At 34.2% G+C, this 23,211-nt stretch overlaps 1 protein-coding gene across 4 annotated transcripts in view; it reads right to left on the reverse strand.

Moving 5' to 3' along the window:
- Positions 1-765: 765 nt before the first annotated feature.
- MAGI3 (membrane associated guanylate kinase, WW and PDZ domain containing 3) overlaps positions 766-23,211 on the reverse strand; it is a 110,465-nt gene continuing 88,019 nt past the window's right edge. For 3 of the 4 annotated variants that reach the window (XM_026712926.2, XM_026712927.2, XM_087929310.1), the window contains exons 16-21: positions 19,078-19,263; positions 14,095-14,197; positions 12,658-12,760; positions 9,571-9,714; positions 7,456-7,594; positions 766-5,188 (exon numbers count right to left, since the gene is read on the reverse strand). In XM_026712926.2, the coding sequence (XP_026568711.1) occupies positions 4,110-5,188; positions 7,456-7,594; positions 9,571-9,714; positions 12,658-12,760; positions 14,095-14,197; positions 19,078-19,263 (1,754 nt within the window). In that variant the 3' untranslated portion in view covers positions 766-4,109. Of the gene's footprint in view, positions 5,189-6,147; positions 6,235-7,455; positions 7,595-9,570; positions 9,715-12,657; positions 12,761-14,094; positions 14,198-19,077; positions 19,264-23,211 lie in introns of all 4 variants that reach the window. The other variant, XM_026712928.2, reaches the window with a different exon arrangement.

Below are 23,211 nucleotides of genomic sequence, written 5' to 3' on the forward strand. Positions count from 1 at the left end.
GTCAACCTTATCAAGTTCCCCACATACTTCCAGTTCATCTGATCAACAATCAAAGTGCTTAACGCCCCCCCCCAAGAATCCTACAATCCATATTTTCCTATTAACAGATCAATTTCCATTATCTCCCACTACACTATATTTGTCTCCAAATTATTCCTACACAGCAATAGCAGTGGACTTATATACTGCTTTGCAGTGCTTTACAGCCCTCTCTAAACAGTTTACAGAGTCAGCATATTGACCCCAACAATCTGGGTCCTCGTTTTACCTACCTCGGAAGGATGGAAGGCTGAGTCAATCTTGAGTCTGGTGAGATTTGAATTGCCAAATTGCAGGTAGCCGGCAGTCAGCAGTAGTCTGCAGTACTGCACTCCAACCACTGCACCACTGTGACTCATGTACATGTACCCTTATTGTAGCCTGCCCCTGCTACTTCCTCCCAAATGCCACTCCCAAGTCTTTCCAAGACAGTTGCAGAGGAATGTCTCAGGATGTCTCCTAAGTTAACTGCTATCTGTAATCTTAAATTATAAAAGTCTCCCTGGGTTCAGAGGGGCTGTTCTGCAAAAATAATAAATAGCTGGGAAGCAAATGTTCATCTGGAAGTGTCTATATTGCTCCACAACTAAAGATACCAGCAGAGTATTCAATTAAAAGCATTGAAGACAGTCCATTGGTGCAATAGAAATCATACATTGTCTAATGGTATTCTCATTTACAGACTAACAGGAAAAAGGTTTTCATTAAGAGGGGTAACAAAGAAAGTTATTAAATCAGATGTTCTTTTTAATGTATCTATATAAAAAATAATGAGTGATTTACAGATCTTTCTAATCAGAATCTGAGAAGTGAATATATAAAGGTGCTGTACAAAATAAAACATTTACATCCAATACAACCATATTCTCTGAACATTCCAAGGCCACATTGCTAAATCATTGTTATCAAGTTAAATACAGATACAAAGTTTCTGAAAAAAGGGGCTCACATCAAACAGAAGACAACAAAATAGGTCACATCATTAAATGGATAAACAGTATCTGAATAGTTGGAAAATAAAGTTGTTTCAGGTTTATTATTTTGATATTTCTGCAGTTTTCATTCAATATTTTGTGACAAAATATATAGAACCTTTTGAAGGTTGCCTCATGATATTTGTCAAGTTAATTTACTCAGATATTTAATATTTTCACAGTAATATTCTACAATATTTGCATATACTTCCTACAGTAACTTTTGAGTTTGTAAATGATAAGAGCACACAATACACATTAAAAGCTGTATCAGATGACAATTGTATTTTAAAAAGTTGATATTTTCTACAACTGATATGTCTTAGTACTTCATTCCAATAGAAATACTCAGATGTCCAAGTCTAAGGAATAGGGTTTTTTTTATTTCAACTGCATCTGAACTGCAATTTCATCTACTGTAAAAACTATTTTCAAGAAATGGGAATCAATAAACAGTAATGGGGAGAATGTTGTTGAAAAAGTCTAAAGTTCTATCGTATATATCTAAGTAAAATGAGTCTTAGAAGTTTTGTTCACAGCTATTACATAGGGATTTTGCACATTGGTAAACTCACATTCTACCATGGTTGTAGCATGATGAATACAGCTAGCCTTTGAACTCTTGCTTTCTGTATTTTTTATACCTTTGGGTCCAAATAGTTTCAATGACTTTAACCTATTGAATATCTGTGTTTGCTTTAGGCCTAAACCTTTTCATTAATCATTTACATAGTCACTAGCAGTTCTTTCTGGAAAGTCCATAGCTATTTAATAGTTGACTGGCATGCTGATATATCATCTGTTGTTGGTCTGATTGCTTCTGATAAATTGGGCTAATAGAATTGGTACAAGAGTAGACCATTGGCAAGCAACACTAGCACTTCCAAAGTGGTAGGCTATATTCTCTTTGGAAACAGATTGAAATCATGCCGTGGAGAGAGGACAGTTTCACAGACCTTTTAATCCCTCTCAAAAATCACAGTCCATTTTGAAATTATATGAAATTACCAAAGTTGTAGACTCTTGCCCCCATCTATTTCTATTACTACTAAAACATTCAAAGCAAATAAATCAGAGACTAAGAAGAACTTATGTCAGCCCTCTAAATCTGAATGCAAACCAAAAATCTTCTGAAAACAGTACCTCTAAAGTCCTCAGCTGCTAGGCAAGTGAGATAATAACTTAAATTGCAAAACTAGGTTTATGCAAAAGAAGATTCAGCCAGAATTCATAATTTTAGTGGTGAGAAGAAGCTTGCTAGCATGGAATTTAATGCCATGGTGCAAGAAATAGTAGGCTTACACTTTTTTGTTTAAAATAGTGAAATAAGAACAGCCATTTCACTACTAAAAAGGGGAGGCTATTAGTATCAGAATAGCTGGGAGCAATATCGAACAGGTGTGCACAATATATACATGTCTGCTGCTAGCTTGAGGACTATGATACTAATATTTTGTTTAGGCTTCTCCAAAGTATGAAGAAAAGCAAACTTGTCAAACCAATATAAAACAATTATAGACATCATAGTAAATAGTTCTACTATAGCATGTACACAATTAACATTTTATGATAACTACAAAACTAAAGATAGAAGAGGACAAAAAGGGCTTTAAGAAAGGAGAGGAAAAAGTACCTTTAGAAGAAACATGAATATGTACTCTGCTAAAAGAAAAATTAATACAAAATGGCTCATCTGAAAAGCATGAGGACCTTGGAAGAGGGCAACTCAATGAAGACATTAAACATCTTAAATATATACCCACATGTGCATACACTCAAATAAAAAGTAATTATTTAAGTTATCCACACTGATTGTTAAGATCTGTAAGAATGTATTTTTATTTTTCTTAACTGACCACTGCCTTTCATTCAAATCCATTCAAAGGAAACCAAGTTCATTACTAGAATGATTTTTAAAAAATTACAAGAGTTCGTTGTTTTAGAGGTTGCCACTCCATATGCCTATACGCCTGAAGAATTAATGTACTCATAACATTCCTCCCATTATGATAATCATGCACAAGCAAATAGGAAATTTCATAGAGACCTTTTAAATTTGGAAGTACTTCTGTTAATGAGCACAAGGACAATACTAAAGAATTTTACTTTGGTGGGTCAGTTCTGATTTATTTTGCTTGCTGGGATTTAAGATTTTTAAATGTTCGAGCAAGGCAACAAATGTTCCAAGTATTTAGCCAGCATTAACAAACAAACAAGCAAAATAAAATCCAACAACAGATGGAAATTCTGACGAATAACACGACAGAAAGCTAAAGCATATGCATTCATTGCATGTTTAATTTCTAATTTTAATGTGTTATAACAAATATCAGGAAATAATTTGGTTATGCACCTGACACATTTGCTCTCCTAATCTCATCTCATCAAACGTGATTTCCAAACTGCTCAATTCTAAGATTTAATTTGTACCACAGAAAAATAATAAAATCACTATAGAGTAAAATAGTAAGGTGTCATATTTATTGCTAAAGGGCTACTGTCTTTTTTACAGTTATTTTGCAGATTGAGAAGTTTGGGAAGGAAAGAAAAAAATTGTGAAAAAAGTTAACTGAGTGTATGTTAACTTCCTGACTCCCCAGAGTCAAGAAAATCACATCCGCCCTGCCTTTAATTTACTTTAGCTGTGAGAACTTAGTATTCCCTATGTAAACATGCAGCATGCCTGAGAAAACACCCATTTTAAACAAAATCATTTTCAGTGGCAATGGAAAATGCAGGAAAAGATTCAATGGGCTACAGTAGATAACTTGGCACAAGAACAAGTAGTGAGTTATGATCCACTAATAATAGGCATTAAATAATGTTCATTAACATACAATACTATCAGAAAATCTTAGCAGTGCAACATCAGGAGCAGCAGGACGCTATCTTCAAAGGAGACAAAAGGACAACAGCTTTTGAAGAGTTTCTCATGTGCAATCTGAAAAGGTCCTTCATGCAGCCTAATAAAAGATCAAATCAAATGTACTTCCCATTCTGTCACAGTGTCTAAAAAAAATATGAGTTTTCTAGGGGAAAGTTTAATGACTATGTTTAAAAACCTGATTAAAATGTGTTCTTAAAAAAGTTGGTCAATCAAACCCGTTTGTTAGTCAGACCCATTGCTTTTGTGACACGACTTGTACTTGGTACTTTCCAAGGTCCAGGAACTATTGTTTTCTTTACTGGAGAACTGCTCTCGGATTTGGACATTCCATCGTCTTTGGTTTTGTCAGCTAGCTCCAAGTTATCTGTAAATTTGTTCAGGAAAAGAGGCTCATCTGCTTCAAGTCTAGAGTTTTTATCCATAGAAATGAATGAATCATCAGGAAGACCTGACTTCTGAAATTGCTTAGAACTTTTCATATTCTCAACTTCCAAGATTTTCTTTCCAGGCTGATCAGTCTTAGAAAGTGAGAGAAACTGCTCTCCTATCTTGGCATACTGTACCTCTGAAGGATATTTTGAGTTCTTTGTAGATAAATTTGGCTTTGTTATTTCCTTTGTGACTCCTAATTTTACCCTTTCAGTTTTTAGCAGCCTACTAGAACTTGCATTAGCAGCTGTTTTGCTTTGAAAGTCTATGTTCAGTTTTTCTCTGCTTCTCTCTCTCTTTGGATATTTTTGGGGACTGACAGACTGGTCTCTTTTCCCCTTAGTCAGGATTTCCTCTATATCAGCATTCTCAAAGGTTCCCAGATTACCACCTTTATTTATTTTTGGACTGTGTAAGTGGTCTAAGCAATTCTCATCTAGATGCTTAATTTCACTTTTCTTAGATCTATCGAATGGAAGTTGATCTCTGGAAGGACTATTGCTCAACTTCTGGGGACTAGCTGATTGGCTTTTACTGGCTGCATTGCCCGATGCTAATTGTGCAGTACTGTGCATCACTTTATTATCTGGAATGAAAGTATGGTCCCAGTTGTTCACTTGCCTTTGTGGACAAACTGTTTTGTTTATCTCCAAATGATTTTCCGTTAAAGTGCTTTTCTTTTCAGGCACAGTGTTCTTCAGTTTTTCTAATTTCTCAGACATCTGAAATTTCATTAGAGCTTCTGATTCTGGCAAATTAGATGCTTCAGATGTGTAAGCAGAATGTGATGATGAGGGAAGTGAAGTCTGTTCACCATGGGTTACACTTGAGGATACTGGATTAAAATTATCCAGACCGCCTATATCAAAATAAAAAATAACGTATAAGAGCAAAACAATGAAAAGGTATTATCAGTATCTAAAACCCTTCCAATTACAATGATTGAAATATACAAAAACATACTATAAGAAACCAATATATTTAAATATGTTATGAGAAAATTTTGATTTTCAATGTATGATAAAATATAGAAACCTATAATCCAGGATAACTATGCTTTCTGGAAATCATTTCTATGTTTCAATTCTTTCTCCTGCAACAGGAAATCTCTGAAACTACATTTACTTTCTTTTAGTCAATTTCAGTTATATTTTTTCTGTATGACAATTAAAAACAGTATTCCTTTTTCTTGTAGATGGTTTTATTGTCAGAATATCTACTTTGTTCTCGTTATCCATTAGTTCAGTTTTAATTTATTTACCACTGATTTTTGTTTTGTTGCACTGTGTGGATTACAGATCTTTTATTCTTAGAACTGAAATCATGTGGGGCCAATCAATTCCCAAGTATGGCCAATAGGGCACAAATCCTGACTAAACTGAACAGTTTGGCTGCATAAAGGATTGCCACTAGATACTTAGTTTTCTTCTTTACCAACTTTTCACGTTAAGAGAGGGGAGAAATGAGACTGCCTCTCGTTTATGTACTAGAGTTAGAATTTCATTTTCAGATTTTTGAAAAGTAGGACTGTCAAAAAGACAAACGTAACAATGATACTGAGGTATGCAGGAACTTTAATCAAAGATACATCAATAGTATGTGTGTGGTAGGATGGAAAAAGTGATTGTTATAGCAGGTGGCTTGTATCATTTCTAGTCCTTGGATAATGAACTAGAGTATGTGGAATTAAGGACCTAAAATTGATTCCTTTATATTATTTGTTCCCTACACTTATCACAACAAATGTAAACTAGCTGAGTGAAAAACTATTATTCAAAACAAATTAAAAGTGGCTAATCACAATACATGCCGATTTACCAAGTTTAAGGAAAGACCAAAGAAAGCCCTGAAAGCTTTAATGCTGCTCAGTTTTCACGTAGGAACACAAACTGGAAGGAGCCAAACCTGAGGGAGGAAGAGAAAAAGCCCAGGACTATATACCAAAAATCACAGCAAAGAGTAAAAGAAATATAAAATTACAAGCAGAGTGTAAGAATATGAGAGAAGAGAGTATCTCAGCTGACTTGGATATTTCCAAATTCAGCATCCCATCAAAAGATTTTAGGACAGCCTACCACAATTCAGGGCCTTCTAGATCCATTGGAGACTACAACTTCTTGAATTTTCTACCAGTATAGGTATATTAAGAATTTACACAAGATATGTTATCTTTATCTCCAATGTACCTGGAAAATACTAGGTTAACAAAAATTTGATTTTGGAGAAATCTTAAGATTAGTAAAGGGTGGATTTGCTCTTTTTAATATATACTTTAAAAAATCTAATTGGTCTAATAAGAGCAGACAAGGCAGACAAAAGAGAGAAGATAGCTTTTTATTGGTATAATAAGCAGAGAGAAGACACAATAGAACTTTTTTACTAGCTATATGTATATGCTTTTCTACATCAGCAATGGGGAAGCTGTCGGACACATACATTGTATGTTGAGAAGATCATACTACCCTTTTTCTTAAAGTACCCAGTATTTAACACAGCTCGGAGTGCTTTTAAAGTGGAAAAGCAAGATGTAAGCTGCCCAGAGTTGTTTTGATACAAGATGGGCAGCAAATACATTTAATAAATAATAAATTTTAAGTGACCAAAGTGATCAAAGTTCACCTCCTACATATACTCCAGGAATTGAGATAAACTTTTAAGTCCAAGCCCAGATGCTTGCTAAGTGAAGCGGGGTAGATGGTTTCTGGCAGGAGGGCATTTTTACTGGCAGCATTCCGATTATTGCATGCTTTCCTCAAGTAGCATCTTTACCCCTGTATTGTGGTCTTGTCGGCACCCTTACTTTCCTGTGCTCTTACACATACTTATTGTGATCTATATACATTCAGGATATTTTTGAAATATACATCAAGTTGTGTGCTGCAACAAATTTACACTGCACCATTTTAACTTTTATTATTACTGAATTATTTTAGCTGTCACTGTAAGCTCTCTGCAAAACATTAGCTACAAGGTGAAATCCAACTTGTAAGTAAATATTTAAATAGGTCATTTATAATTTTATAGAGTTTGAACATCTAGTTATTCAAATTACCAATAAATACATCTGTACTGTGTTGAATATATCAGTTGTAGCTCATACACTCAATAGTTGGGCTCCCACCGTACCATGGTCTGGTATTAATCCAGTCCCTGGTCGCAAAAGGAGAAGAACTTTATTTCCTCCAGACTGAATTAATTCAATGGCTCGAGTATGGGTGATTCCTTGTGTTGGTTCACCATTGATTTCAACGATCTGGTCACCAACCTGAGGAGAAAAGTACCTTCATTAAATTGTAAAAAGTTATTTTCTTTGTTAGCATTTTGTTTATACTTACTTAAGCATTCTACCATGTTATACTTAACTGAAACCCAGTTAATAATATTGACATTATCACAAATATTAAAGTAATCCATAATACTTATTTCTTAATAGAACCTTGATCCTCACCAGGCATCACTCAGTTTCTATTCAGATAATTCAAAAAGATTCAAGCTTTATGAATTGTAACTGACCTAAGGCTGCTGACTGGAGATATAGGCTAACTATGAGGTTGGAGGTGATCTACAGACTGTATAAATGGAAATCTATATACCTATAAAAACTAATGTGAAAGTATGGGTAATATTCCATATGGCTAGAATAAATACATAACAGAAGGAAACATTCTTCCCATTTATTATGACAATCAGAGAATTTGGGAAGTGTTTCTGAAAAAGATGGGATTCTAGAAAGAGAGAGAAAAAACTTTGGAAAGCAGCACTGGGAACAGGACAGTATCCAACAAAAATATGAATTAATGGAGTCTAAAAGGCTAGTTAAATATCAGTCTCAATGCTTATTCTCAGGCTCTATTTTCTCTCTATAAAACACTGTCCACTATGTATAAAAAAGAACTGTTAAAATGTGAAACTAAGTTTCTGTCGTTCAAGCTCTACAGCTCAGCAGGGGAAAAAGTGAAAAAATCAGACTCCCAATACTTCTAAACTATTGAGTTTACAAAGTTGAAATGCAATCCTCAATCTGAGAACTATCACGCTAAAGTCTATTTATTCTATTTATTTTCCAAACAGTAATTTCTATTTCCTTAGCTAAGGATGCTCAAATGATTGCAAGTTTAACACAAAGGTTCTGATGCTGACGTGCTCTTACAAAACAATAAAAAGAACATGTATAATACTCATGTTTGATGTATTATGGTACTTGTCTATATGATGGTTTCAACTGCTTTGAAACTCATCAAATTTGGTACTCAATGCATTTTGAGGCAAAAAATTTGTTCCAGTTTGTTTGGTACTCAATATACAAACTAGAACTTGTCAGTTTGGCTGCATTATGACTCACTATATTATTCCTTATGGGAAAAATTTGTTTGGCACTCATTGTTTTTGTTATTCAACGCATCTTCTGTAATCAATTAACAATGAATACTGAGGTACTGTATTATGTCTGATCATTGTATGAACCCCCAGAAATGTGAATACCATATGGGCAAGAAAATGTGAAGCACATTTCTAAGAAAGATGACTAACTAATTATTTGCAATGGCATTAGCAGGTCTGAGATCTCTACAGAGCATCTAGTTAAACTACTGGAACTGAACAAGAAAGAAAAGAGTTTCTAGAAAATGGGGTTTTCTCTCAACTACATTAAGATGTTAAAGGCGGAAAACATTTTATTATATGCTTAATGCACTACTTTTGTTCAAATGTGGGGCTACACTCGATAAGCATACATACTAAAATGTATTAAGTGCATTGCAGTGTTAAATAATACTCTTATTATGTGGATTGAACATAGGAGATCTGGACAAAACTCCAATGAAATCCTTGAATTTGGTTACTGTCTCATTTTTCCTTCCGTATTAGAGCAGATATTTTAAAATGTTGACGATGTTCCAGTAAATTTGCTGTGAAAGGTTAGATACTTACATTTTGTTAGATAGGACCCTTTCACAAAAAAATATAGTTGAATTTTCATGACTAGAATTATGAAATTCATTTAAATATTTCTGTCTCAATAATTCTTTCCTCCTATTGCCAAAGGGCAATGGGTTAGAGTAAACATGAGTATAGAGTACAAAACACTGCTTGAAAATAATTGCATAAATTCACATTTAATTAAAATGGCAGAGAACATATCAATATTATATATGGAAATATATTTTAAAATATCAAATTAATATTAAATTACCTTTTAAAAACAATAGATAATCTAACCAACTAGAGCTAATACATACTTACATGAATTCTCCCATCTTTAATGGCAGGCCCTTCCTCAGCTAATCGAAGAATAAATAGCCCCATATTATACTCTTTTCCTCCACGTAGGCTGAATCCAAAGCCTCGAGGACCTCTCTCCAGTTCTACTGGATAACAACCAGGATTCTGTGCAAATAACAGAGTATGCAAATTAAAATTATATTGGGAAATACTTTCAACTCTTTGTTAGAGTTAAATTTGTTAGAAAAAATCAATTTCCTAAATTCAAAGTAATTTTATCCTATTATTAATGTAATTATATTTGCTATGTTTGACATTATAGTAATACCTGTATTAATTCCACATGTAAATTCTACTTTTCCTGTAGCAATAGCACTTAGACTTAGATACTGCTTAATAGTGCTTTACAGCCCTCTCTAAGCAGTTTACAGAGTCAGCATATAGCCCCCAACAATCTGGGTCCTCATTTACCAACCTCAGAATGATAGAAGGCTGTGTCAATTTTGAGCCAGTCAGGATCAAACTCCTGGCAGTGAGCAGAGTTCGCCTGCAATACTGCATTCTAACCACTGCATCACTATGACTGTAAATTTTAGAAAGCTATCACTTGCTGTTCTGAAAGGATATAAACCTGGCCTTTTATGTTTTTCTATAACTGATGCATGAGCAAAAATTCAGTTCAAAAATCCTGGCTGATGTCTTTGATAACATCTTATTCCTTTTTTCCTTTATTACACATGGACATTTAGAATACTGAAAATAGATGGGAGATAATGGCACTCATTTTTTCCACTAAATATTACACATTAAAATTTCATTGCATAAGGAAAATGGGGACATAATGTTAGCTATAAAATAAAATGACATAAGCATCTAGACTGATTTGTAGTGATCAAATTCCATGAAATCCATCTACCAAAATATCATTTTTCCCATCAAAATAATTAACATAATCTCAGGACTATCTTCAAGTACGCTCTCTACATATTTTGCTGTTACCTTTTTAAATTTCTAGTTTCAAATACATCAAGAAACTGATATATTCCAAATTAGAAATACTAACGAAACAGATTGAATCCCATCTTCAAGAACTAATACACCATGTAGTGAAGGCTTTTGTATCCTAAGGACATTATGACTTATAATACTGAAAGTGTGTTCTCCCAGAAAAATCACTCATCATAGTCAAGTCACAGATTAGGGGTAAGCTAAATGTGATTCATTGAAGAAGGAAATGGTAAACTACTCCAGTATTCTGCCAAGAAAAACAGATATTCATAAGCAGGATAATGTTAGAAGATGACCCCTTTCCCCCCAAGTTGGAAGGTAGCCAGTAAACTACTGAAGAATATAGTCTATGATGTGGTTGGAGTACAGCCAAAAGCATATCAGATGTTGTACTGTCCGAGAGCAAAAAGTGTGATGCTACAAAATAATTCAACTAAAGCAAACTTTAGTTCCAAACATGGAAATGCCAAGATTAAATATTGACATTTTGGGAATCAATGAATTGAAATGGAATGAGTGACTTCATATCAGAGGAATATCAGATCTTTTACTATGGACAAATATAGAAGAAGAAATAGAGTAGACATTACAAATAACAAAAGTATGTGTGTGTGTGTGTGTGTGTGTGTGTGTGTGTGTGTATGTATATATAGCACAGTTGAAAAAATGGGATTAAAATTCAATATAAAAAAGATCACAGAACAACCAGCTTTAGGATTGATAATGAAGAAGTGATGGATAGCTTTTGTGTTTTAGAATCAATCATTAGTAAAGAATTAATTATGCTGATGATGCCATCTTGATAGCTGGAAGTGTGAAAATGACTAGGAATTTTTTTTGAAAGGGAAATGAGAGACTACAAAGGCTGTTGTGATGCTTAATATTTTTAAAAAATTCCTACGATTATGTCAAGTTAGCGCCAATAATGTTACATTGATGCAGATAGATTAGTAAAATATTTAAAGAGGCTCTACATTTCAAGGGATAGTGACTTAAGTAACATAAAGAGATACCAGCTATCTGGAATAAAGATTATTAGAAACCTAGATAAAATAATTAAAGACTGACAATAAAGATATATATTGACAATGCCTTATTATATCCAGTCATAACAAATGGCTGTGGAATGTTGATTATTAGGAAGGCTGAACAAGGAAAAATATTTTTCGTTGAATTATTGAGAATAGATTAGACCATAAAAAACCATCATTCAGTACTAGATAAAAGTCTTCACCCAAAGTCCCACTGAAGTTTGGCAATAAAACATCTGTGAGCTAAATGGCAAGCTCAGAGAACAAACCTCTATCAAAATCTACAACTCAAACTACAAATATTCTCTAATATTTCATATTGGATGTATACTGAAAAGCGAGGGATAAGACTCCAATGTTTTTTTTTTTAAATGAAAGCAATCAAAATAGGTTGACAGAAGAAGGAAGCCTAATAGTTCTCCACTTATGATTGGTTGCTTAGCAACTGTTCAAAGTTATGACACTGCCCTAGGGCAACTTATGATGCGGATTCAAAGTTCTGATGGTCAGGCCGTTTGCAGCATTCCATGGTCATATAACAGTTATTTTATAGTTGTTTTGCTGAAAACTGACACCTCTGGGTTTTGGCAAAACTGTGCACATAGTGTCTGCTTTATGACTACCATTTTTGCTTAATGACTGCCATATAATGTCATAAAAATGTGACCGACCCATTTTATGATCATCACAATTTATGACCATGATGGGAAGGCTCCAATGTAATTGTAAGCTGAGAATTACCTGTGGTATAACTGATAACAGAATTATACGCCACTCAAAGAAGTAGCTAGTAACAGGCAATTCTGGCAAAATCATATGTACCAGAAGAACTGAAAAAGTCAAAAGCAACTGAATGACTGTACAACTAAAGCCAGCCTTTTGTGCTAGAAGCACAAAGACATTTAATGAACCTTCCTACAATATATGGAATATTCCACTGATTATCCAGTGTGCAAGTGATTAACACTGGATACTTCCTACAGCATCTATTATTAGCAGAAGAGTTTATCTCCTATATAATAATAAAAAAAACTTTAATAGCTATTTTCTAGTGAGTATATTTATATACCTGAGAAAGTATGCTCCCTCCGAGAGACCCAGAAACTTCAGTTAATGAGAAGTGCTTGTAATTGTTGCATTGTTCTTTTCCGCCATCAGCTTCTATAGTACCCCTGAAGTATAAGGAAGCATATGGATCGTTACAAGGGCCTCTGTTGAAGATTAGAATGGATTCCTAAAGGAATTTACCAAATATAAGCCAGGTTCCACAATTCAGCCATAGAAGCATATTCTCCATATACAAAATTAAACAGGCTGTAGATATTCTTGTGCAGATTTGATTTCTTGTATTTCCTAGCAAATTCTTTGAATTAATTTTGAACTCTAATTCATAACATTAAAGAATAAATTCTGAAATTGAAAGGACTGGCCAAAATGTGCCACAATTTCTTAAGAGGAAATTCTGATTTCCCGTTAGTCCATTTCCTATCAGAGTACAAACTATATTTTGAATGAAATTATTAACATTAGGATTAAAAAAGAAATGTGCCACGAATTTTCTTTGAGATTAAAATGCCATAGTTTACTAAAACAATCTGCAATGCCCTAAGTAGTTCTTTATTTATTTATTTGTAATGTATGTATTCTGTTGTTTAACATTTTCTCTCAAAAATGTATGCCAACATTTGTGAAAGTTGCACAAAACTATGATAAATTTCCATTATTTTCAATTGACATTGAAACACCTGCATTTTATAAATATTTCAATGCAAAAAAAGAATAAATTTAGCAAAAGTTGTATACAATAAATGCATTATTTCCAACTTTAAATAACTGCAAAACATTTGATGAAACTGAATACTATATCTATTAACTATCACTAATATGGGTCATATTAGCATTGGATGAAGTATCTTTAATCTCGTAACTTTTTCTGAGATAATTAGAGCTACATGGCAGAAGGAAGATGTTCATTTATAATATCCATTTTTATACCATGAATAATTATAACTTCTCAAAGAAGCTCTTTAATCTTTTATCAGTTTTATTTTGTTCATTTTCCTCTTCTAGAAGGCTTTTTCTCTTTGATGTTTATTTAAATAAATCTGCAGTTTGAAGTCTCTGATCCATTACATTACTACAGGCTTGAAATAAAAACAATCTTGTAGCATATGAATGATAAATTTATTATTGCAAAAGCTTTTGTAGTTTGCTTCATCATATATATCATGACAAGGAAATTAATAGTGAAATGCCAAAAGATGATAAATGCAGACTATGGTGTAAAAGACATACATACATAAGTAAGAAAAACATCATAGAAATATTTCTCCTAGCAATATGAGGGAAGACAACTGCTGCATTCTAACTAGAAAATTAGTCTGAATAAGGAAAAAAAAATCTGAAGAACTAAAAAGTTCTGTTCCCTCGCTGCCTTTACAAAAAAGAAGTTAGGTATTTAATTTCATTTCCATGTTTATTTGTGGCCTAAAGATGAGGTTTGTACCTGTCAGAAGATACAGAAGAAGCTGGAACTGGTCCAAGAACTCGATGCTGTACAATTGGACTCTGTTTGGCGGAGTTTGCTCCGGAAGGGGGACCACGGTGCTCTAATGAAGACACAAGTAGCTGATTAGATACATCAGGATATATTTAGCAATACTAAAATCTTGCCAAGAACATTATTGACTTTCATTTTTTATGTGTTATCAAATAACGTTGCCAGTTCTTGAAAAGGCCATTTAGCAGTATTGAAATGCATGCTACGAAACTGATTTATTAAGCTGTGTGTGTAAATTTTTGATTATAATAGTAGCATCTAAAACAAACTAAACTTAAAGAAAGAGAAGGGAACAGAATGAAATAAAAAGTGCAAGAAAAAAGCTAGAAAAGTAAGAATATAATAGCAACAATAATAAGTGATCAGATAAACTAATTTTACATTCCTTCCTTTTACTTCAAAAAAATCTTAATCTTTACTTCATTAAAAATTGTCATAGGATTTTATTTCTCTTAATTTATTCTTTATCCTATTGTACAGAATTCTTCAAGGCTATTTAACAAGCCTCTTCTATAAATCCAACAGGAAAAAAATATTCTCTCTATTGGGTTTATCATTGTATTCCCTTTTTAAATTATAGAAGTCAAAGGTTTTTTTTGTGGTTCAAGTCAAAATAATTTTCTAAGTTTTGGCTTGTCAGTTTCAGTCCACTTTCAATATCGTTTCTATTTTGTTAGATAAAATTTGTTCTACATCTGAAATTTTGACATAGTCTATCTACAGAAGCAGAAATTATTACTGACATTGCTAATATCATGGCTACTGATTTCTGACTCCATTCTTCAAAAGTCCCCTTCAGTATTTTCATTGTTATACTATATTTGCATATTGGAAACACCAAAACACTTCTGTGGTAAAAGAACCAGCCGGTAACATCACTGTTGCCTATGGAACACCCAGTTGTAGGCTGCTTTCATATTCATATTAATGCCCACTGAAATGGTATCCATTTATCTATTTACATTCACCTGCTTTCAAACAGCTGGGTCAGCAGGAGCGTATTGGTGGGTGCTTACCACATCCTGTGACAGCACCCAAATCTCAAATGCGAACCAGCCAATCATCAGCCCAGCATCCTAACCTCGTGAGCCATGTTATAATGTTTTGCAACATTTTACAGATTTCTAAGTTTTCAGCTTGAAAACTTTAGCCCCTTCCAGTGTCCAGATTCTGAAATAATGAAATTGCTTACCATTGTTGTCTTGCAAAAACCAAAACAGACTCTATTTCCCACAATAATCTGTTTGTCCTTGATAATTAATTCCAACATCTTATTATAAACATTTCAGTCTAATCCTGCCAACTCCCAGCATGACATGGAAAACTGCTATCCTAAGGTCTCCTCATGAGGACCAGCTGTCTATAGCACAAGTGGGCAAACACCCATCCTCTCCTTATCTGGAGAGGTTCAAGAAGTTGGTCTATTCACTGCTTCATTGATTTAAACCATGATCATAGGCTCTACTTTAGGAGAGCTATATTCAATTTACCAAACCTCCAAGCCTATCAAGCTCCGGACACAAACTATTCACTCTTACATGTAGACTTACACATATATTCTCCTTTAAAACTATTCAACACCACCAACAATGCTACTGTCCTTCAAAGCGACCTTGATTATGTGTCTGAATGGTCAAACAATTGGCAACCCCAAATCTCAACCAACAAATGTCCTGTCCTACACATTGGAAAAAAAAATCAGTACACCAAATACAAACTAGGCAGATATGACCTCATTGATGATCCTCACTCTGTCAAAGACCTTGGAGTTGTCATATCAAATGACCTAAATGCCAGAGCTCACTGTAACAGCATTGCCAAAAAGGCATTAAGAGTTGTAAACTTAATCTTACGAAGCTTCTCCTCTGGAAATATCAAATTGCTAACTAGAGCATACAAAACTTTTGCTAGATCAATACAGCTCTTCAGTCTGGAATCCGCACTGTATATCGAACATTAATACAATTGAGCGAGTCCAGAAGTATTTCACTAGAAGAATACTACACTCCTCTGCTCGCAACAGAATACTCTGTATCACCAGGCTTGAGATTTCGGGCTTGGACAACCTTTAACTACGCCGCCTACGGTTAGACTTAAGCACAGCACACAAAATTATCTGCTACAATGTCCAACCAGTCAATGACTACTTCAGCTTCAATCACAACAATGCAAGAGCACACAACAGATACAAACTCAATGTAAACCACTCCAAACTTGATTGCAGAAAGTACGACTTCAGCAACAAAGTGGTCAATGCCTGGAATGTACTATTGGACTCTGTTGTTACATCCTCTAACCCCCACTCCTTTAACCTCAAACTATCCACGACTGACCTCATCCCATTCCTAAGAGGTCTGTAAGGGGCGTGCATAAGGGATGGTAGGCATCCTACTGTCCTATTGTCCCCATTTATTTGTACCTATTTCCTGTATTCTTACTAATGTTTACACTTATACCTATTATCTTGTAAGCAACTGACAAATAAATAAATAAATAAAATATTTCCTTTCAGAAGTAGTAGCAAAAAAGCACATCAACAACAAGATTTATTTTTTGGAATATATTCTGGCATTGGAAGGTGGGGAAAAGAAGAAATGGTTGAACAAAATTCGATGGCAATCAGAGCCAATTTGGTGTGGTGATTAAGGCAACAGGCTAGAAACAAAAGGCTGGAAATTCTAATCTTGCCTTAGGCATAAAGCCAGTTGGGAAAGTTTGGGCCAGTCACTCTCTTTCAGCCCTAGGAAGAAGGCAATGGCAAATCACTTCGGAAAATCCTGCCAAAAAAACTGCAGGGACTAGTTCAGGTAGTCAACAAGAATTAAGATTGACTTCACAGCAGAGCATAGTGTAGTATAGAGCACAGCATAGCACAGCACAGTATAAATAGACAAGACAGGTATGTATTACACAAATCTTACATTTATTTGACAAATAACCTTTTCCAAGCAATGGTTAATTGTAAAATCAATATTTAAAGGCATTCATCAGCAGAGTTTTCTGCAGTCCTCACCACTTACTTGGTCACTTCCTCTAAGCAGTATGTACTACTTTATCAGCCAATGTAAATAAGAATATCCCAATTCACCAGCAATTTAAAAACATCCTTATTTAACTATCTGATAAATAGGGCAACTCTCAGAAAGTCATTATCTGAATTACAATGCTTCTATTGAATCAGTTTCTATTTTGTAATCAGTTTTGTTTCACAATATTGTTTGCCTTTTGCCTTTCACCTAGTGATACTTCAGAAAACAAGCATTTGGGTAAACTTCCAAGCTTCTGCATCTTGGTACTAATAAGAAATGAAATCATATTATGTGGTAGTAATTCAAACCCAGGAGTAAATAAACTACAATATTCACATTTCATCTTTTTTAATTTTAGCAATTTTTTTCAATTGAAAAAAATAAAATAAAAAGGTTATAAAGTTAAAATATTTAAATAACTTGCACAAACCAACTAGCAAATGAATTATTTAATATTCTATTTCATAGGATGTAACACTGTAAAATGCATGTTAAATATGAAACTGGAAAATGAATTTTTAGTATAATTATTATTCCTATTGGTAGAAACCATCTTCCTAGCAAAATAATCAGAGCAAGCTTCATTATACACCTTAGTGTTGAAAAGCAGTCTTTTTTTAAAACAAGAACCACCACCCTAAATTTGAAAACTTAGTTTGAAAATCAGTCTTTTCAAAAAACACTGAATTTTAAAACACCAAATTTGAAAATAAACTGTTTTTGCATATTTACACTGAATTATGTGTGCAGCGAACAATTCTTGTAAGGGGATTCTGGATTTATAAAAAAAATGTCATTTAAATACTCAGAATGCTTTGATGAATAATAATTTTGTCAGCCCCTATAATGCTGAAAGAAACAAATCAAGACAGTAGCAAATCCCCTCTTACCAAATAATTATAACATGAGAATGAGAGAAATGAAAAGTATACATGCTACTTGAAGTTACCTATTTATATCGAACAGTATTTTCTGATTAAAAAAGGAAAATTGGATAGTTATTCAGGATAGGGGTGGTTGAGGAAAAGAGAGTGGCACTAGTTAGTTCCATACTCATTAATGCTTGTCTCTTATCAAAAGGAAAGGCAAGAATTTCTGATGAGAGATTATTTACATTTCAAATATAAAAACAAAAAGTTCTCTATAATTATCTCTCTTCTAATTACATGATGATTACAGAGCTTAGCAGAAGATCTGCAATGGATCTGCAATGAAAATATTTTATGTGACAAAGCAAAACATTACAACAACTTTGGTAACTAGACCCCATACTGTGAAGACTTTGTAAGTTAGCATCCACTATCTCAAACTGTCCCTGAAAAGGACTAAGTAACAGAATCAACCACTGAAATATAGCCTTTGTAGCTTTCTTAGTCAAGTAATTTAAGAGACTTCTAAATTGACACTTCTACAGTCCTTTTAGAAGCAGCCCCTATATCCTAAAGATGAATAATTAGTGTAAGTGAATTACACACTACTGTTGCAATGAATTTACTAAGAAATGGTACTGAATTATAGTTTACTGGTCTTCATGTAGTTTATTAGTGGCCTAAGATTATTATTCAACATCTCTACATTGTACCTGATGAACCAAGACAGAGTTTTTACTAATTTCACTCAATAGTTTCTTACACATTTTCAACATCATGTGGGAATAAGACAGAATTTTGCAGAACTCCAAACATACCAAAGGACCAAGCAGAAATCCTTAAATACCTACCTGACTGCCTAGATAGGAATGAGCCACTAGAGTACAGTATTCTCAACCTTCAACCTAGCTAACATATGGAGAAATATTTTTACAACTATTATTGAAAGATACTGATATTGCCACCATGTGGAAGACATAAACAAATGCAACTTCAGTGAACAGCAGCATAACAGTGATGATCATTCTTACCTTCTTCAGCAATAACAGTGAGTGTGACAGTATTCCCTGCATCTTTGATCAGCTGCACAATATTTTCGTGTGACAAGTCTATGATTGATTGTCCATTCACTGCAGAGATTCTATCTCCTACTTTCAGTTTTCCACAATGATCAGCTGGACTCCCATCTATAACACGTCCAATCTTATGAGGAATTACTAGGAAACGAACAAAGTAATATTCTGTATCATACATTACAGAAGCTTTATTTTATTATCATTTATTCAAATCACTGCGCATTTTCATAGGAATGTCACCAGATTCATAACTTGATATTAATATTTATGGTCTGATTTATCTGTATTTAAAATTATTTTGGTTTTACATTGGCTAAATTATTTCTCAAAAACTTGTAGAATTATGATCTTGTAAAGATGATGAGACTACTGTAAGAGATTGTTAACTCTTTCCTACAGTTATAAAAATCCTGAGATTTCCTTAAGAGAAAGAAGACAATTATTTTAAATTAAATCTGTACAGTGATTTAATTTAAATTAATTAAATTACAATTGAGGAGAGAGTTTATGACCTTTAGAACCCAATTACAAGCAAAAATCAAAAGATTACCAATCATAAAAGGAGGTAGGGAGTAAAGAGAAAGAAGAAAAATTCAGATGCAAAGTAGGAATGTAGGAAGCATATACAGAATCAACCACAAAGAACTAAAATGCCTATACACTAATGCTCAAAGTTTAGGTAACAAACAGGGTGAACTTGAAATACTAGCATATGAGGGCAAGTATGTTATAGTTACCATTACAAAAACTTGGTGGGATGATACTGATGACTGGAATGTACTGATAAAAGGATATAAACTATTCAAAAGAAACAGACCTAACAAAAGAGGAGGTGGAATTGCATTATGTTAGATCACTTCCTCTCTACAAGAGGTGCGAACAAGAAAGAACGAAAGCCTTCCAGAATGCATACTGGTCAACATAAAAGGAAAAAAAGAATGACATTGCCATAGGTGTATACTACAGGCCACCTAACAAGCAGAAGAAATAGATGAACTTTTTGCTAATCAGTTAATCAATGTATGTAGGAAACACGCCACAATAGAGAAATAGGGGACTTTAACTCTCCTGACATGAATTGGGAGACAAACTCTGCAACAAGTGGGAGATTGAACAGAGTCCTCACCAATCCAGCTGACAACATCACACGAAAGGTAAAGAAGACAACTAGCAGGGCAGCTATATTGGACCTTATTCTTACCAACAGTAAAAAAAGTGATAGAGGGAACTGAAGTTACAGGAACCTTATGGGAGAGTGACCATACCACATTAGAATTCATTATAAAACAGACACAAGCAACAGAGCATAATCAAATCAGTGCCTTAGACCTTAAAAGAGCAGATTTTAACGAATTCAGAGAGAGCTTGAGAAGGATTCCATGGATGAAAATCAAAGAGAATAGACTAGAATCTTGGGAAATTCTGAGAAATACAATTATAAAAGCCCAGTCCAATCCCACCAAAAAAGAAAACCAAGAAAAAGCCAACATGGTTGCACAAAGAACTCTCAGACCAACTGAGAGAAAAAAGAGATAAGTACAAAAAATGGAAAGAGGGACACATAACTAAGGCAGAATACAAACCAATAGCCCGAACTTACAAAGATGAAGTTAGGAAAGCTAAGACTTTGAATGAAGTAAGATTTGCAACAGATGTCAAAAGCAATAAAAAAAGTTTCCTTCAACACAAGAAAAATAAACAAGAAAAATTGGCCCACTGATGGAGAAGATGGCAAAGAAGTAACAGGCAGTAGAGAGAAAACAAAACTGCTTAATATTAATACCTGGAAAGATACTGGAAAAGATAATAAAAAAACAGATCCGCCAACATCTACAAATAAGTAAAGTACTAGCAGTCAGCACGCGTTTGTTAAGAACAGATCATGCCAAACCAATCTATTTCATTCTTCAACATAGTAGACCAGAGAAATACTGTGGACATAATATACTTAAGATTTCAGCAAGGCATTCGACAAAGTAGACTACAACCTACTTCTTGGTAAGCTAGAAAAAAGTGAGATAGCACCACCACCAGATGGATTTGTAACTGGCTGACAAACCATACTCAACGAGTAGTCCTTAATGGGTCTAAGTCTACATGGAGGGAAGTAAGCAGTGGGGTGCCACAAGCTTCCGTCTTAGGCCCAGTATTCTTCAATATCTTCATTAACAACATAGATGAGGGAATAGAAGGGGAATTTACCAAATTTGCAGATGATGCAATCCTAAACTGCATTAACAAAGGGATACAATCAAGATCAAGTGAGATACTAACACCACTCTATAAAGCCTTAGTAGGAGCACGCCTAGAGTGCTGCATCCAGTTTTGGTCACCACACTATAAAAAAGATGTTGAGACTCTAGAAAAAGTACAGAGAAGAGCAACCAGGATGATTAGAGCACTGAAAACTAAAATGTATGAAGAACTGTTACAGGAACTGGGCATGGCTAGTCTAGTGAAGAGAAAGACCAGGGGAGACATGATAGCAGTTTTCCAATATTTGAGGGGCTGCCACAGACAGGAAGGGGTCAAGCTATTTTCTAAAGTACCCGAAGGCCAGACAAGGAATAATGGATGGAAACTGAATAAGGAGATATTTAACCTGGAAATAAGGAGAAACTTTCTGACAGTGAGAACAATCAACCAATGGAACAGCTTGCCCTCGGAAGTTGTGGGAGCGCCATCACTTGAGACTTTCAAGAAGAGATTGGATTCCCATCTGTCAGAAATATTTGTATAATTTCTGGCAAAATGGGTGGCATACAAGTTTAATAAATTAAAGTAAATATTTAAATAAAAAGACTTTTTTTGTGACCTTCGGATAACAAAGTCAAAGGGGAAGCCAGATTCACTTAACAATCACATTACTACCATAACAACTGTAGTGATTCCCTTAACTAATCTGTCAAGAAAGGTTGTAAATAGGGCAAAAATAATTTAACAAATGTCTCACCTAGAAACAGAGATTTTGGTCTCAATTGTGGTCATAAGTCGAGGACTACCTGTACTTTTAACTGACCTAGCCATTTAATCATTACTATTTTGAATAACTTCCACTAACTTTCAGTCTATTTCCAAGATGATTTCAAGTGTTAATGTCTGCATTTAACACCATAATTATAATTAACAAAAATAACTTTGGCTGTAGACTTGACAGACTTGAATAATGTTAGATGCTACTTGAAGAGTTGTTAAGTAGTCTAGTAGCACTTTAAGTGTCATTTTTTTTTTATTTCAATGTAATTACATCAAGCCTATACACATCCTTGTTCATATAGAATTAACAATTCTAAGAAAGACTGTGTATATTGACAATTGGTTGCTTTTTGTTATGAAGCTTCCACCATTAATGACCTTCTTTAAAGAATAAAACAAGTAAGTCTTACTACAATTTATGTCTATATAATTAAAGATAAAGAGATAAAGATTAGAGAAACATAATTCATTCTTTCCATATATTATTACATATTACATCCATACAGGTGAAACTCGAAAAATTAGAATATTGTGCAAAAGTTCATTTATTTCAGTAATGCAACTTAAAAGGTGATCCTAATATATGAGATAGACTCATTACATGCAAAGCAAGATAGTTCAAGCCATGATGTGTCATAACTGAGATGATTATGACTTACAGCTCATGAAAACCCCAAATCCACAATCTCAGAAAATTAGAATATTGTGAAAAGGTTCAATATTCTAGGTCAAAGTGTCCCACTCTAATCAGCTAATTAAGCCATAACACCTGCAAAGGGTTCCTGAGCCTTTAAATGGTCTCTCAGTCTGGTTCAGTCGGAATTACAATCATGGGAAAGACTGCTGACCTGACAGTTGGGCAGAAAACCATCATTGACACCCTCCATAAGGAGGGAAAGCCTCAAAAGGTAACTGCAAAAGAAGTTGGATGTTCCCAAAGTGCTGTATCAAAGCACATTAATAGAAAGTTATGTGCAAGGGAAAAGTGTGGAAGAGAAAGGTGCACAAGCAGCAGGGATGACCGCAGCCTGGAGAGGATTGTCAGGAAAAGGTCATTCAAAAGTGTTGGGGACTTTCACAAGGAGTGGACAGGCTGGAGTCAAGAGCCACCGT

The sequence above is a fragment of the Pseudonaja textilis genome, chromosome 3 (assembly GCF_049901715.1).
Source record: "Pseudonaja textilis isolate UNSWEBS1 chromosome 3, rPseTex1.2, whole genome shotgun sequence".
NCBI lineage: Eukaryota > Metazoa > Chordata > Lepidosauria > Squamata > Elapidae > Pseudonaja > Pseudonaja textilis.